A 17,969-nucleotide genomic window follows, 5' to 3' on the forward strand; every position below is an offset into this window, starting at 1 on the left:
CCACATCAACTCCTCTTTGCCCCCAAACAAACCAGGTATCCTGCAGGAATAGAGGAAAGTGTTCATACATATGCTTGTGCTTAATTATGAGACTGTGTCAGTATTCTTATACACCAAATTGTAACTGTAGAAGTAGAAGGATTTGCGAAGCTACATAGACAAGTAAGTAATTTAACACACTACTCTTACAAAACAACCTCTTGTGACACATTCCTGGAATTAACCACTCTTATTACTTGGCATTTCTTCTCCCATGTAACCTAACTTTTCTTTTTTTTTAAACTAACCCCTTCCTCCTTTTTCCTTGTCCTGAATGGTGATTGTGTCTGAGCAGTATTTTCCTTGTAGGTCTCCTAAGAACCTAGCAGTAACTAAAGGCAGTTGTCATCTTATGTTCACTTTCAACTCATCTAACAAACTGCCAGACAAAACAGTCCCTCCCCAGCCCTACCTGGGTGTTTCTCTTCATCTCTTATCTCCTTCCTTTTGTTCTTCCCTAGGATCTTTCCAGCATCTCTACCTCCCTCATAAGATCAAAACAGATCCTATATTTAATAAGTCTGACCAATAGCAAATAAAGTAGAGAATCTTGTCTGTGACAGTTTTTTTTTTTGATTACATTCTCCTTTTGATTCCATTCATTGTGCTTCCTTGAAAATATCATTAAATTATTGAGATGTTTAATGTTCAGAAACAATTGATAGACTTAGTTTTGGTCCCCTATTGCTCAAGGGGTATGGAGCATGATGGATTCATTTAAGGGTGTGTTTACAATAGTGATTCTCACCCAGGAGATCTTGGTCCCTTAGGGGCTGTGGAATTATTACAAGGGGTTTCCATATCTGTTGTGTTTACCAAGCATCTTGATTTTCCACTTCACAAGCTCCCACAGAAATGACAACCCTCTCCTGATATTTTCTTATTTTTCATATATTTACCTATTTGTTTCCCACTTAATAGCTATACGTTTTATTCCTAGTCTTTTAACATTACCTTACTTTGTATTGGTTTTTATCTTATTTTTATGAGCTATTTGTAATTTGCCAAAAATCACTTTGATGTTATTTTTATTATATATGTTCATAAGGTCATTGTAATTGGTGTCATTTGTAAGTTGAGAGTCCTCTTTAACTTGTTCATTCCAGTCATTGATAAAGTATTAAATGTGCTAGGACTGTGGTCTTGGCTGTATATTAGATATCAGTCACACCTAAAATTCACATTACACATCATCACCCTTTTTTAATGGCAACTTTCTAGTCCTATCTATGCTTAACTGAATAATGACCCTGATTTCCTATACTTAGCTTACTGATGAGAAAACTATTTGGGGTCAAATTGACACGTCTTACTCTTATCCTTATTATAGTAAATCGACCTCCTATCACAGGAAATGATAGAAAGAAGCATATCTGGAAAAGGAGCTAACATTCATTTCACTTGGCCCAGACATCAATAATGAAACAAATGATGTCTGACCCCTTCTAGAAACATTTAAGTGTTTTGCTTGTTTTTTGTTTTTTTTTGTTTTCTTCTGAGAAGAGATCTGAGATCTCTGAGAGACCACCTATGAGGTACAAAGAAACTTCTATGCTGTTGAAATAGTGGATACCACATCCCAGCTAGTAAAATCTCAGATCTCTGTGTACTTAATATCTAGAAGTAATAAAGCGAAAGAGAAGGAAGAAGAGGCTTGGGTTTCTCAAAGCTGTTGTCTCCTTTAGGCTTTGAGAAAGGTTTTAGATTTTTCTTCAGGACTGTCTCTGGACCTAGTCATTCCTCTGATGTTTGCATTTGTCCAAAGGTATATGGGGAGTCTGACAGGGAGTCCTTCTACCCCTCTCTTGGCAGGGGAGCTCTCATGTGGCCTGAGACCCAGCTCTCAGCCTTCATACTTCTGGCCCCAGGGGGCAGTGCCAAGCAGCAGCAATGGCATCTCTTGGCATTCTAGGAATCTGCCTGCCCTGCCTGCCAGATACTTAGGAGATTAGCCTTATTCTGCAGGCCCTGGGAAGTCATCCAGGTGCCTCAGCCTGCTTATTGGAAGGCTCAGGAGAGATGTATCTGTGTCCTCTTCAAACTGGAGATTAAAAAATTCTAAATAATAAATTTATATACATATTAGAGCAAGTTTTCTCTTTACCTTAGTAAATAGAGTGAATGTTTTTGGATTTCTTTCTTAATTATTTGGATATGTTTTTCCTTATAAGGCTTTAAATGTGGCCGCTGTAGAGAAAAGGAGCAAAGGAATACACTCAATGACATAATCCTACTGTCTTTTAGCTCACTGAAGACATTCAATTACTTAAAAAAGAAATTTCAGATTCTTTTCAGCAGATTCAATTTGGCATCCATTTTCTTTCTTTCTTTTTTTTTACTAAAGTACATGCAAATTTTTATTTAATTGGTCTTTTTGCATGTCCACTTTTCCTCTAGACACGAAGTTTTGTTTTGTTTTGTTTTTAACATTTTTATGGGAGTATAATTGCTTTACAATGGTGTGTTAGTTTCTGCTTTATAACAAAGTGAATCAGTTATACATACACATATATCCCCATATCTCTTCCCTCTTGCGTCTCCCTCCCTCCCACCCTCCCTATCCCACCCTTCTAGAGGGTCACAAAGCACTGAGCTGATCTCCCTGTGCTATGCAACTGCTTCCCACTAGCTATCTATTTTACATTTGGTAGTGTATATATGTCCATATATACACTACCAGTGTCTCACTTTGTCCCAGCTTACCCTTCCCCCTCCCTGTGTCCTCAAGTCCATTCTCTAGTAGGTCTGCGTCTTTATTCCCGTCTTGCCCCTAGGTTCTTCATGAGCATTTTTTTTTTTTTAGATTCCATATATATGTGTTAGCATACGGTATTTGTTTTTCTCTTTCTGACTTACTTTGCTCTCTTTGACAGACTCTAGGTCCATCCACCTCACTACAAATAACTCAGTTTTGTTTCTTTTTATGGCTGAGCAATACTCCATTGTATATATGTGCCACATCTTCTTTATCAATTCATCTGTCAATGGACACTTAGGTTGCTTCCATGTCCTGGCTATTGTAAATAGAGCTGCAATGAACATTGTGGTACATGACTCTTTTTGAATTATGGTTTTCTCTGGGTATATGCGCAGTAGTGGGATTGCTGGGTCATATGGTAGTTCTATATTTAGTTTTTTAAGGAACCTCCATACTGTTCTCCATAGTGGCTGTATCAATTTACATTCCCACCAGCAGTGCAAGAGGGTTCCCTTTTCTCCACACCCTCTCCAGCATTTATTGTTTGTAGATTTTTTGATGATGTTGGCATCCATTTTCTGACAGCAGACTCAGTGTGGGGCCCTGGGTGGGCACTGGGCAGCCACAGTCCTGGGGCCACCAGGGGCCACTGTTCTGTCCTGAAGGACTTGCACATGATGTGGGAAGAGAAGAGGGGAGAGAGGCATGGGGATAGAGAAGCAGAATGCTTAGAGGGCTTTGATACATGCTAAAATAGAAACAAAAACAGAATGTGGTGGGAGCCAAGAAAAGAGATGACCAGTTCTGATGAGGGCAGTCAGGGAAGGCTGACAGAGGCCCAGATATCTGAGGTGAGCCTTGGTGGATGGCTGTGGTTCTGTCAGGCAGGCTCCGGTGCACAAGGATGCATGGCAGGCTCCATGCATGGTGCAGAGTAAGTGCTTCCTAAATATTTGCTGAATGGCCTTTCTAGGGAGCACCCATCTGAGAATGACTCTCATTCCTACCTTTATAACTAGAATGATAGGCTTACCCAAAATATTTTGGTGAACTGGTGGTTATTAACCATTTTAGACAAACAATTTCTCTCCCTACTAAAAAGCCTGACACTTAAGAACAAGTGAGAAAGAGGGCTCTGTTGACCTAACCAAAATAATTGGCAATGAAATCCAATGAATGCAGTTGCATTTCCTTGACACGTTTTGGTATGCCCATTTCCAGCTATATATTATTATTGCTAATATAGAAAAAAAAACAGTGAGCCATGATTGATGGAACATTTTAATTGTTCTTCTGAGAGATTAATGGTACGTTGTAAAAATGCACTGTTCCTTACTTCTGGTATTTGTTTTTGAGAACAAATATGTAGTTATTAGGGAGGAAGTCTCATAGAAACTACTTTCAGGATTAAATAGGCATTTCTCCCACTAGCATAAAACTAGGATTTTTCTCAATTGTTTCCTATTTTTACAAGGTATTGCTGTAATGGCACGAATATCTGTAGAAACTGAACAGGCAAATTGATAACCTTAAATGAAGCTATTAGATGCAAAGTGCCTGTCAGGACCTGCTTCATTTTTTCACACCTAGCCCTCCCTGCACATCCAGGCAGGATCAGCTGCAGCCCAGGAGCTGTGGCCAACCTGGGCAGTCAGGGTGCTTTAAAGACTCAGGTAATTCAACACAAGCCAGTGTTGTAGCTTGTCTGGTCCTGAGTGTGTGTTCCACTTCTAATCACTGGGACACATCCCCACTTTGTACCCCACTTCTGTCTTTGGGATTTGACCCTCCCTGCCTTGTTGGGAGCTCACCCAGCTTGCATATTTCTTGAGGTGTGGGGTTTTATCTTGGTCTTTACGTTGGTCCTTCCTCCTCCTTTCCCAGCTCACCTACCAGGATCTAAAGTCTGACCTTAGAACTGTAGGCCTGTCACTCCCAAAACAGACCATGTCTGGAATCCCCCTGCCAAATGCTGCTCAGCCACTCTGAGAACACAGTCATGTCTTTCCTCACTGTGGAGACACCACTGTCTGCTTGGATCATGATCTATTACAGAGAGGCACTGGAGCACAGTGGTTAAGAACCCTGGTCCTGGGGTCTAATTGTCTGGGTTCAAATTCTGAGTGTACCATTTCCTACCTATGAAATCCTGAGCAAATGGTCAGGTCTGAATTTCCTTATCTGCCAGATGAATATAACTGAAAATGATAGCACCTCCTCAAAGGGCCGTTGGAGGAGTAAGTAAAATAATCTGTGCCAGCAAGCTAGCCTGTAGAAAGTGCTGGAGGAAGGCTTCCATGTCCTGTTTCACTCCCACCTGCACATTTGGCATCCCTTGGTTTGCCCCGTTGCACTGAAGTTAGCCCTTTCTGTTAGCAGAGGTCATATCTCATCAGGTCACTTCCTGGCCTAAAAACACCTCTGTGGGTTGCTGTGGCCTACAAAGGGACAGGTGCTTTGGCTGGGCGCAGAAGGTCATGCTGATCTGGCTCCTGCTTGTGTCCCTTGCTCTGGCTACACTGACCTGCCACTGGTGCCCAGAACGTGTTAGGTGCCCTCAGGTCTCTGTACCTTTGCCCCTGCTGCTCCCTCTGCTGGCATCCCTTTCCTGCCACACATGCCTGGTGCTCAGCTTTGGAGATTGTTGAGAACTCTCTGCTTTGTGCCCAACTATAGCGCATCCCTAAGTTACAGTGACCTTACTCAGATTTGTTTATATATTTGCTTTCCTGATAAACTCTTCGGGGCAGGAGCTGAGAGTTAATACTCAGTCAATTCCTGAACCTGATCGTGTCATCAGACATGACAGCACCGTGCAAAGCAATGGATGTGGGGGGCTCCTGGAGTTGGCACGTGCAAAGCCCAGTCCAGCACAGAGCGGGTGGCAGGGCAGGGAGAAGGGGCCTTGTTGTCCTTTCTTTGTCTTTGCTTCTTTTCCTCCCAGTTTCCTACTTTCTCACTACTTGGGTTCAGAAATCAGAATCTTTTTCAGTTCTTCATTATAAATGAGAAACCGTAATTGTGTTTGATGCCTACATCAGTGAGATGACCCGGTGTAATCTCTAGATGCAATTTATCTTTTTACATAGAATCTATCAATGTCCATTTGTATTATAATGTCCTTGCTGGGCTCAAGAAAGGTTTAAATACTGAATGTACCTTTTAAAATTTTCACTTTTAAATTGCTATGAAATAATATGTTAAGCACATACATACACCATCAAAACTTATTTAAGCCTTCTCAAAATTAAAAATGCCTGGCTCTTAATTCCCTAAATAACTAACAGTGGCTAAAGGGAAGCTCAGTTGTGTCTTTAGGAATATGTACTTCCCCTGCTATGAAATAATGACCAACAAGAGACATCTTCTCAAGGTTTAATAAAGAAAACAAAATGTATTTTATATCTAAAGCATCAGCATAGGAGAGGCAGGAAATATGTATTCTGTGCAGGTGTAAATCTGTTATACCAATTAAATTCCCTTGGTAGTTGCTCAGTACATGGATCATGCAGATTTCCTTTAAGACAAAATTAAAAGCACTTCCCCACTCTAAACAATGGCTCATGTGAAAGCATGCCATTTTACGTTTCCTGGACTAACTGAAAAAAATTAAAACTATTTTAAACATTTTAATCTTTGATTGAGTAGTTGACAAAATATGTGATGGAAGGATGTCAGTTTCATTAACCCTGTGTTGCAGGGAAAGAAACTAAGGTCTGAGGGTAGAGTAGATTGGCACTTAAGAGCAACTCCTCCAAGTTATAGTACAGCTTGGTGGCCAATGAAGGATAGGAGAGAGGTGACACTGGAGACTGGAGAGGAAAGAAAAGCATGACATTCTTAAATGGAAATTTTGCCCATTTTGCTAAAAAAATAGTGCAAGTAGGGACTTCCAATGTATTTCAGGTACAGGAATCAGTGACAGGTCATTGCCAATTCATTCATGACCATATAATTTTTCTTCCAAACTGGGACAGTTCTGAGAATGAAAGGGGCACTATTAATAATTAATTATAATTAATAATTAAAAATAATTAATAGTTATTCAGGATAACTATTGACCATTATTAACTGGTCTGCATGGGACAACCTAGAACATATGGCCACCCCACCCCTAGGTCACTCTGAGGCTCTAAGCTTGCAGTTGGCTGTAAGCCCAAGTGGCCTCAAGGGATGGAGGACCACTGAGCAAGGCTGATTTGGGAACCCTCTATGGTGTTTCAGAACTCCTTGGCAGAGTTTAAACTGGCCTAACCTTCAAGTGTTCTTCTGGCAGGAAGAACATCTAGAACTACATAGTGTGACTGAACTGTTTTCTTAGGGTAGAACCATTCAAGTGTATATCTTTAAGCCAACCTTGGGTACAATCATTTCTAAGCCTGACTTCACAATCTAGGGAGCATAGAGGCCCTAGATTAGGCCCCATCCCTAGATACTCTAGTTTAGTAACTATGTAGTGGGCCCAGGCATCTGTATTTTTAAAAATTCCTGTGATGATTCTGATGCCCAGGTGAATATGAGAGCCCTCTTGGGTTTGTAAAGAGGATATGAGGTTTTAAAAAGGTTGAAAATTTTAAATTTTCAATAGGAAGATTAAAAGTCAAGCACCAATATGGGAAGGGAGAATATTAGAGAAGAACTGAAATATTTTCTATAAGTTAATTATAATTTTTATAGGACCAAAAGAGGGGCAAATTGTTCAAAAAATATGTTCCTTTGGTGTTTTCCTAAATAAAAGTAGTACATTGGACTCTAAAAAATATATATATATATTACATATTTTATATATATATTATAAATATATGTTCCTTATTTTCCCCTAGCCTTACTTACTGGCTCAGGAACAATTCGAGGCATTATAGATGAGGCATGTTTTAAACTATGCCCTAAAGATTTTAAGATTTTACCATACAGTAGAATTTGGTAAAGGAATTTCAGCAAAAGTTTTCAAAGGAAACTGCAATGAAGAGAGACAAGGAAGACAGTCATAAACTCTTAGTGGGCAGTGCTCATATCTATCTTTGTTCCATATTGTAGTGCACGGCACATAATAATAGATTTATAATAATCATTTATTGAAAGGTGAATGGGTTTGGGAGGGGAATGCTATTATATGAGAATGACTCTCATTCTTTTCTTTATAGTTAGAGAAATTGAAGCATAGAAATGTAAAATAGCTTGCTCAAAATATTTTTAAGGCTGGTGTTTATTAGCTTTGATTAGTTAAACAAGTTTGCCCTTTGTTTATAAGCTCCACTCTCAGGGACTGCTGAGGAAGAGAAATCTGTTGCCCTGACATCCTTCCCCCTCCTTCCTTGGTGTCCCACACTAATGGGACGAGACACTTTCTAGTTTGGCCCTTAGGTTGAAACCAGAAATGATCTGATTACTATGTGCATGCCTTTTCTTGATTTTTAAAGAAACAGAATTTTGTGTCTATATATTTAAGAATCATTACATTCAAGTTTTAAAAAAGAAAGTTAACAAAAGTCACAAAAATTTCTTTTCTTGGCACAGGACTCTTTCTACTCTGTCCAGGTGCCTCTGAACACCTGTGGTTAAGCATATTTCTAGGGGCTAAGGGCTACCTTTTTAGAATACTTCTTTTAACAGAAGTATAGCATGCAAATCTTTTTCTCCAGGGCCTTAGTGTATAGTAACTTAGATAATATATATAGGGTCCAGAGAGTGGAAGAAGAGTGTGTGTTTTTTGGCCTAAACCATCTTTGTATGAAAATAGCAGCCCGCTGCAAATCTGGCCAGGAGGATCATGAAAGGGCCCAGGAGCCCATAGCCCAGTGCACACAGCCCTATTCTTCTAGAGATCAGCTCACTCTGGATATTTCATCATAGAGAACAATAACTTACGGTTAAAAGTAGGGCAAACTAAAAAGCAATTTAATTTAGAATATAAAAGTATCTGTTATTTTATGAACTTGAGTGGGCAGGATGCATAAGCAGGTGGTTTTTGAAATTATTGGACTTTCCAGATGCTGCTTACTATTGCAGCTGTTCTTACTTCAAACCCCTTTAAAAGGTAGCCAGCACTGCTGTCAATTGGAAGAATAACCCACATCATGAACTTTTTCATAATTCAAGAATATTTGGTGTATCTTATCTTAAATTTTAATAAATAATATGAAATTTTATTCAGTTAGAACCAAAGTTGAGCTAATTCTTCAGGGTTTTTTTGACCACAATTTGGAGGTGGAGAAAGAAAAAATGCTTTCTTTTAATAAGCATTTAAAATGTATGTCACTGTTGACTGAATTTGAAAGTGTTTCAGATGGTTATGAATGAATAATGTCCCCCATTTTAATATTGTTATTTGCTCAGTGATGTGAGAATAATTTCCCACCACACATGACCATAGCGCTCTTTTACAAGCTGGGGATTCTGAATTCCATGCATGATCTCATGTGTGGCAGAGTATCAGTCACCATCTTGTGAGGCTATCTCCTAAACAAACAAATAAGCAAAACCAATACCAATTCCAACAGAAGAGACTATTAACATGGTGCTGAGTGCTTTGGGCCAGTCTGACCTTTTAAATTTTATGCTTTGATTATATCAAGCAAACATGAAATTTAAAATCTCTGTTATATTGATATTAATTACTAATTGCTCTAGAATGCTTTATAGTTGAAAGGGATCATGGCGGCATTAGGCCGTTATTTTGAAACCCAAACTGATTACCATGCGCATTCCTTTTCTTGACTGCTAAAGAAAATTTTGTATCCGTGTATATTTAAGAATCATTACATTCACATTTTAGAAAATAAAGTTACAAATGCGTATTTTTATTTTCAACAAAGATTTCCTCTCAGATGTACTGATTTGTCTCAGAGCTAGGCTCAGAATCATCTCAGCTCATTTCTCCTCTCATGACAATAATCCATGAAAATCACATAATCTTATCTATTCATGCCTTATGATATATTTCAAAATATCTGTTTTGGACACTAACCATGTGAAAACGTGGATAGAAATTTAAACTTTTTTAACCCTTAAGTTTCTTTTAATGTTAAAAAAAGGAATTGGAGGTTAACCTGGTAACCACTACACTCTCTTCCAATTCTAAAATTCTGTCATTTTGCGCCTATATGGTTTTATTCCCAGTGCCACCGCATACTGTTCTTCTCATTTCATGTCCAGACCATGATGCAATTACATCGTAACTGTTTGCTCCTCATCCAGACTGGCTACCTTTTATTACATTCTGTACCTTAACCAGTCATCTTCCAAAGAGCCCACCTTCGTCATGTCATTCCAAGCTTGAAGTCTTCTTGGCTTCCCACTGCTGACATGATAAAGTTCAAACTTATCAGGAGTACTAGATTCAGGATTCTATCATCTGGCCACGATCAGTCGTTTCATCTCTATGACCTACCACTATGCCACATGAACTCTAATTTCAATCAGAATGGGCTGCTAAACCTTCCAGACTTATGCCCTGTGTGTGACATTCCCATCTCCATGCCTTGTCATTTAGAATGTCCTCCTGTACTTTTCTCAGCTATTTGCATTCCATCTGTTCATTATGACCCAACTCACATTGCACCTCCTTCATGCCCTTCTCCATTAAACTATCTATAATGCATCCTTCTCTCACCCTAATGCCCTATCCAAGTAGGGTCGCCCTAACACTTAATATCAGTACCATTCACTTTCAAAAAACCTTTATTGAGGAATAATTGACAAATATAATATTTAAAGTGTACAACATGATGACTTGATGTACATGCATATTGTAAATGATTACCAAGATCAAGATAATTAATATGATTCACTTTTAAATAAACTTTTTATTATGCAATATTCAATACTACTTACTTTTGATTTATTATAGTATATATTTGGTATATTTCCAAAATGATAATGAGAAACCTTACAATAGAGACCACATAAAAAATCATGCCAGTTGAAAAAGAAAGTGAAAATTCAAACCCATATGTGAGAGAGAATAAGTAACATGGATTAATGAAACTTAAAAATCTAGTTCTATGTTTCCTGGCAAATAAAAAAAGGACCAATTAGATAGCATTTGGAAGTGACTTACTGTTGTGATATTGTGTGTGTGTGTGTTTGTGTGTGTATGTATGTGTGTGTGTATTTTTAATCTGTACGCATCTTGTCTTCACTAACTCTAATCTTTGTGATTTCTAGGACTTATTTTAGGAATTACACTTTGTAGTACGTAGCACAGTGTCTTGTCTAGCATATGATGAGTTTAACAAATTGATGGCTAATGTGATATCAGAATCATAAATTTGAAGCCATTTTCTTTATTAGAAAATCAAAATAGTACATAATAAACATATGAATGAAATGTGAGCATAAGAAAACATAGAAATCTCAGAGGGAGAATGGACAGTCTGAAGGTATGACCATTTTAATTAGAAGAAATTTTAAAAAGCGTTCATAACTTACTCTTTTTCTCAATAAATGTCTATACAGACATCTCATAATATGGTGTAGCAAACCTTTAGTGAAATAAGAAACCAACTTTATTGGAACTAAATTGTTCAGTCTAATTTATGTCATTATTACTAGTGGAATAGGTGATAATACTCTACCTTCTTGAAGTATAAATTCACAGCACATCCATCTTCTGAGTTTTCTTCCCTGCCCTAAATAGCTGTTTTATGGGATTAAAAGGATACTGTGCAGATACACTATGCTGCTCCTCACACTGTAAATCAGTGTTTCATTTCTTCTCCATCTACAAGTTTCTAAACTTGGTATGGGGACATTTTTAATATATAGAGAATGAACACTTTAGTCCAATGCTGTCCAATAGTAATTTCCATGAAGGTGGAAGTGTTCTAAATCTGTGCTGTCCAATACGGTAGCTACTAGCCTTAAGTGTTGAGAACTCAAAATGTAGCTAGTGTGACCGAAGACTGTATTTTAAATTGTATTTAATGTTAATTACTTGGAATTTAAATGGAAATAGCCAAAAGTGGCTAGTGACTATAGAATCGGACAGAATTGGCAGCTTTCACAGAGCTGCTTGCTTTTAGAACAGACCTTTTCTTACCTGATTTGATAACTCTAACAGTAGATTCAGTTGGCCACTGTTTCTTTATTATCATGTGAAGTTTTAAGCTACCATGCATTAAGAGTGAAGCTTTGGGTGTCTTTATTATTTTAAGAAGTCTATGTAATCAAAAGTAAAATTTAGAGAAATTTATTATTTACTGTCTCGGTAACACAGAGAGGATCATCACTGTTTCTATCATTACATTTGTGCTTGGATTCAAAGAAAAAAAATTATAAAATAGGAGTCTCCATTGGGTGTAGGCCCCCTTTCCTGGCCCTACTGGCAGATGTACTCTTTGCATCTCTCTTTGCAGGGCATTCTCTGAAGGCCTCTTTAAGCAAGACATCTGAGTAAGCGGGCCTACCAAATTCTTCTCGAGGTAGATTTTTCTGTCTGATTGTCTTGTTTTGCTCACAGTTCTATGAGCAAGTGGGTGGGGTTTGCTTTCTCTAGGCCAGCAGAAGCTTGTTCTAACTCTTCCTTTTAATTTCTTTAATATGAGGATCCCCACACTTGCTCTTTGAAATGCTATTTTGTAAACTATTCCCACTAAGTCTGTTATGCCTTTTTTCCATTTGTGTTGAAGTCTCTTTTCCCAGTGGGGCCTTTCTTTCTCAACTTAGTCATGCTATGTGTGGAGACCCACATCTACACTGCTGGCTTCTCTGACTCATCCTGGGAGGTTCACTTGCTTCAGGAATCCCACTCAACACTGCAGTGGAACACCAGGGAGGCTCTAATGAAGCTAGGCCCTTCTGAAATCTGCATCTTTTCCTGGCACTTTTCCTTCTTGTCCAAAGCTACGTGAGAAGGGAAACAAGCAAAAATGCCCTTTCCTCCTTTAAGGCAATGTTTTTAGTAAATAGTTTTTAGCAATTCTAATTTCTAGTTATAAGCTATTTTTGTTATTACTGCTGCTTTTAAATATTCCATAATCTGGCTAGTAGAAAAGCCTGCTAAAGCTCCAATTTTCCTTTTTCCTCCACCAGCAAGCCAAGAGAGTCAATTCTGACAGTTACATTTTCCTTCCAGTTACAGATTAAATTGTTCCCCTTTTTGAAATATATTATCCATAAATGTGAACAGTCTCTGAACTATGGCCCCTCCCATCCTGGATAGGAGGCTGGGTGGGTGGAAACTGCTCACCCACCCCATTGGCTGCTCTGGGGGTCTTCACACTTTAATCTTACAGGCCAGGAATTTCCTTGGTCATCCCCCTTCCTGAAAGAAAACCCTCTGCCAAGGATGGCTCAGGCCTATGATTTCCCAATCAAGATGGGTTTAAGCAACAAATTCCTCTGATGAGGTTTGTTCAGAGGGTCAAAGTTGAGTAACATAATCATAATCAAAAACTGACCACCCAGTCAGATCGAAGTTTAGCCAATACCCATTCAGTTAACCTATTTTTAATCTCACCAAGCACATCCTTAAAGTATAAAAAGGAACTCCAACCTGAACGTCCCATTAGCTCAGGGAAGGCTTACCCAAGCAGTCACTAAAGAAGCAACTTTCCACACCTAACTAGAGGTCTATAGGAGAAATCAAAAGGCACATATTATTTTGGTTGTGTAAATAGGCATAGCTGTGTACAACAAGTGCCATGTTTTTCCAGTTAAATACCCTTCATATAAATATTAAATATTTGATTCTATTCTGTATATATATACATATATATACACACACACACACATATATATATTTCATCTTAAGTCAGAAGCATTTCTACCTACTTTGTTATTTTTAAGAAAATCACTTCAGGTTATCTTAATTTTAGCTGAGGGAACCTGCTCACTTAGTATTCCGGTTGTCACCTTTGGCACAAGACCTTACCAAACGATCTCACTGCTTAATTCTATATACAGTGGAGCGCCACCCCTCACTTAGACTTTCAACCTGAAAACGGAAAAAGGGTGACCTGCAGCGCAAACATCTCACCCTCTCAAGGAGTGCGGGGCTGTCTCTTGCTGAGATCCAGAGGTTCATTTGCCAGGAGAAGGGTGCAGTTAAATGAACTCCTACAAAACTCAAGTTAGCTAAATTCCAGCTGAACTAACCGGCAGGAGCGGGGAGGGGAGGTGTAACATTTCTGACGACCGCGGGAGTTCCCGCACATCAAGCCCAGAAAATGGTGAGTGTGTGGCAAAGACAGGGAAAGATACACAGGCTGCTGGCCAGACAGAGGAGAGCTGTCCCGGCCCTCTCAGCGTCTTCTCGGGGCACATCCCTTCCTTGCTGGCCGCCTCACCTTACCTTGACCACGTCGTCGTTGAGATGCTTGGGGTCGCGGTTGACCAGGTCGATCTCCTTGGTGTGCGCGTCGTACACTTGCTTCTCGTTCATCTCTTCTGCCATGGCCTTGTTGTTGGGCTTGTAGATGTTGCCCTGTTCCCGGATGGGAACAGTGTAGAGATGTCCCTGCGGAGGGCGGACGGCCAGGAGGGGGAGGGTGGCACCGGCGGTGGGAAGAAAATTTCAAAAAGAAAAACCGGCGATCAGAAAAGGCAGCCTAGTAGCGCGGCAAACCTCGAGGCTCAAAATCGAACTAACCGCTTCGGAAGCGGTGGCTCCGCGCACAGTAAACTCCTTGGCGCCGCAAGCTTTTTAAGAGGATCGAGGAGAGGACACCACACCCCTCGGTACCAGGCAGGGAGCTCCTGCCTCCCCCGCACGCCACCGCCAGGGGTCAGGGCAAACCCCGCCGTGCGGTCCGCCCCGGCCTCAGCCCTGCGCACGCCCTGCCCGCGGCACCCCGCGGAGACCCCCGCAGGGGAGAGGACCAGACTTCCGACTTTTCTCCAGCCCCTCTCCCCGCCACGCCACCCTCTACCTGAGCTCTTCACTGTTTCCGTGCCTGGCCTCCATTTCCCTTCTCTCCATAATCCCTTCCGGCTTCATCCTTAAGACCCATTTGGAACCCCCCGACCCATGGAGTGTCCCCATTTTCGTTCCTTCCTAGCCGAGTATCCTTCGCACCTGCCCGCATCCCGCACCCTCCCTTTGCAGTCTCTGTTCCTGTGCAGCTCCCACCACTCCCGTGGTGCTTACAATCCCGCATCCCCCATCTTTGGGTAGAGCCAAGTGTCAGACCCTCCTAAACTCTCTAGAACGGTATCTAACCTGCACAACCCCCCGACCCACCCTCAGGTCACTCCCAGGCTGCCGGCCGGTCGCTGAACGGCGGCTGAGTTTGGGAAAAAGAGGTCTCCACACCCAGGCGGAGACCGAGCGCCGGGAGGTGGTTGGAAGGGGGCGGGGGGGGGGGGAGTGGTAGTTAGGGGGAGGGGAGGTCCGCTCCTCTCTAAACACCCCTGCCAGGCGCCGAGATGCAGGAAGAGTTCTTGAGGTGGCCCAAGAGCTTTGGAAAGTGCAAACAAGACGCGCGCTGTCGCCCCGGCCAGCCGGTTCAGGCGCCTGGCGGGGAGTCGGGGGGACTGTCCCCAAGACTGCGAGTGAATGAGCTCTCACCCTCTGCTCTGGCTCTCTGCCTCCCAGCAGACTGGGGCCGGACCGTGGGGGTCCCGCAATAAGGCAGTGCCCCTGAGCCATTAAGAAACGCGCCCTCGGTCTGGCAGACCCAACTTGAGGACCCCGACGACCCCCTTTTCCGCGATCCTCTAGCTTAGGGGCTGCCTTGGCCCCCTTCCTAACAGGAAAACATAAAACATTCCTGCCTCCTCTTGACCTCCCCGCCCAGGCCCATTCCTCAGCAATGCCAGGGGAGAGGAGTGCTCCGACGTCGAGAGAGGGCTGGGGCAAGCAAAGCGGTCGGAATATTTGGAGTGGAAGATAGCAGAAGCAGCACTTCTTGCGCGCCGCGATCCCGGAGCACACCCACCCGAGCCTACCTCTGAGTCTACGTATTTGCCCCCCGACATTCTGGCCCGTGGCTGGATGAAGGCTCTGAGGAGATTTCCCTGGGCTGTGATTTAAGGGAACTGAGGAAGGAAGATCTTGTATTGTATGGGGGAGCGGGGCGGGGGGGAGGCTCTGGCGGGGGGGGATGGCGGTGGCTGGGAGGGAGCCTCCTGGCTCTCCGCCAAGGGTTTGTTCTGCTCGCGGTTGGCCGGGATGTGCGCTGCGCCGGGTCTAGGCACATCCCCAAGGTTTTGGCAGCAGAGGGCGGGGAGCGCTCGCCGGGAATAAAGAGCAATGAGAAAGCGTTTTCACCGGCTGGGCTGCTTGGTCAGATATTTTAAACCTGGGGCAACATTTTTCCAACTATAAGCCACTGAGAGGCGTCTGGGGCGGGGGGTGGGGGAGCTAATGTTTTCGCAGTGCATCATCCCAGCAGGGGTGGGGAGTGGAGGAAGTCGACTGCCTGCAGAGATGCCCAGTATGGGCAACCGAGCTTCAGAAAGAATTCTGCCCTGTTCTAAGCCTTTTCTTCTCATCGCCCACGTTCCATCGCTGCTTAAGACACAACTACCTCCCTGTTTCACAGAGGAAGGGATGAAAAATGACCCGGAACCTTTAGGTGCATTTCATATCTAAACACAAGGAAGGAATCTGTGTGGGTGCGTGTGTGGTGTGCCTTTGGTGACACTGGTTTACATCTAGTCTGTGTGGATGGAAACTTGGAGAAGCAGGCATGCAGAATTTAACGTTTACCAACCGTTTCTGAAATGTCTCTCAAATGCTTTGAAATAAGAAATAAAAATGTTTAACTTTTCTATTATTACTTTTTTTCCCTTGGAACAAAGGAAACAGGTGATGCCGTATTTACAAAATACATAAAATATTTACAATTGTACAAATATTTAATTGGAGTTTCAAGTTTACCAGAGAAGATTCTTTTTTTTTTTTTTTAAGTGCTTGGCTGTGAGTTAGAAGAGGCTTAGTTTTTCTAGTAATTGATTAGAATTTTTTAAAAAGTTGTTAGCAATGAAAATATTTTATCTGTTCCTAAATCGGGGTTTTCTTTACCTTATTATAAAGTGGCACAAGATGAATTGAGCAATAATCAGTCGTTTTACTTTGGGGCAATAATAAGGAAATTCACCATCCAAAAATGGAAAGGACATTTTGCATTATGTTCCACATGCGATCGAAAGTCAAATTATGACTTGAAATGAAAAAGCTGGGACTATACCTGAAAGGGCACAGGATATATTAAAAATACTGGCAGTCTAGAAAAGGGAAAATGGGGATGGACACAAAAGGAGGAGGAGAAAGGGAAATAGAGGATGGAACTCCTAGACTTGATTATCAAGGTGGAGAGAAGACATAAACATATAAAAGAGAATGACAAAGCACAGGTTTTTGTTATTGTTGATAGCAGAACGGCAGTACAGTTTTTGAAGAAAAGATCAATTTCAACTAGATGGCAGGGAAAATGTCACAAATGTTGGCATGACTTTAATTATGCTGACTAGTCATCATTAGAATACTAAAGATCTTCCCAAAGTTGGGTTTTCTTAATTTTACTTCTGCCAAATTGCATTTCTAAATGCTTTGAACAGATGACATGTTAACAAACATGACATTCTAGAAAAGGCAGGTGTCAGGGTCAGTGTGTTGTGTAGTGCCTAGTCTACCTCTAATGACTGCGAAAAGATTGCTATTCCTCTAACTCCTCCTTCATAAAAATGTTGGCTGCAAAGCAGTTGAGTTTTGTTCTATGGAAAAATGTGGAAGCTGTTTCCCATCTTTTGTTATTCAGTCTTCAGCTGCAGTGAGTAATCTTGACTGTGAAAAAAGTCAACAGGAACAGGGAGAGAGCATGTCCTGCATTCCAGCAAGGAATGGACTTTGTGGCGAGGCCTGTGAGTGAATGCTTAACTAGCACTCAAAGGAGGGAAAGCAGCCTCCCTGGGGAAGTCCACCCCAAAGTCAGCACAGCACATGGAATCATAATGATCAGTGAAGCGTTGTCAATGCCAAAATGAATTCCTAATGAGAAGAAAAACCACAAACTCTTCATTAACCTGCCCCAACAAGAAGCTGGCACCAAAGAGAAACAGATCATATTCTCGTTATAATAGCTGATTGAGATAATTGGCTCCATCCAGCTTTATGAGATACAAAGAAAAGATGAAGTAGAACACTGTTAGCAGAGATTTGAAATGAATAGATGATGTAAAAAAAAATTTTTTTTCTTTGATACCCACAGAGATAACTTTAGGCTTAGAGGCAAGTTAATAACTTCTCCAAATCATTTACTAAAAAAAAAAAATGGGTAAATGGCAACTC

General features: G+C 41.3%; 1 protein-coding gene and 1 long non-coding RNA gene across 4 annotated transcripts in view; one reads left to right on the forward strand and one right to left on the reverse strand.

Moving 5' to 3' along the window:
* The window catches only part of CAV1 (caveolin 1), a 32,844-nt gene extending 17,067 nt beyond the window's left edge, over positions 1–15,777 (reverse strand). Inside the window, exons 1-2 of one of the 2 annotated variants that reach the window (XM_007195116.2) lie at positions 15,626–15,777; positions 14,031–14,195 (exon numbers count right to left, since the gene is read on the reverse strand). In XM_007195116.2, the coding sequence (XP_007195178.1) occupies positions 14,031–14,195; positions 15,626–15,655 (195 nt within the window). In that variant the 5' untranslated portion in view covers positions 15,656–15,777. Of the gene's footprint in view, positions 1–14,030; positions 14,196–14,918; positions 15,041–15,625 lie in introns of those variants that run through there. The other variant, XM_007195117.2, reaches the window with a different exon arrangement.
* The window catches only part of LOC130708558 (uncharacterized), a 282,747-nt gene that overhangs the window by 125,490 nt on the left and 139,288 nt on the right, over positions 1–17,969 (forward strand). The window lies entirely within an intron of this gene.

This window comes from Balaenoptera acutorostrata, chromosome 7 (assembly GCF_949987535.1).
Source record: "Balaenoptera acutorostrata chromosome 7, mBalAcu1.1, whole genome shotgun sequence".
Classification (NCBI taxonomy): domain Eukaryota; kingdom Metazoa; phylum Chordata; class Mammalia; order Artiodactyla; family Balaenopteridae; genus Balaenoptera; species Balaenoptera acutorostrata.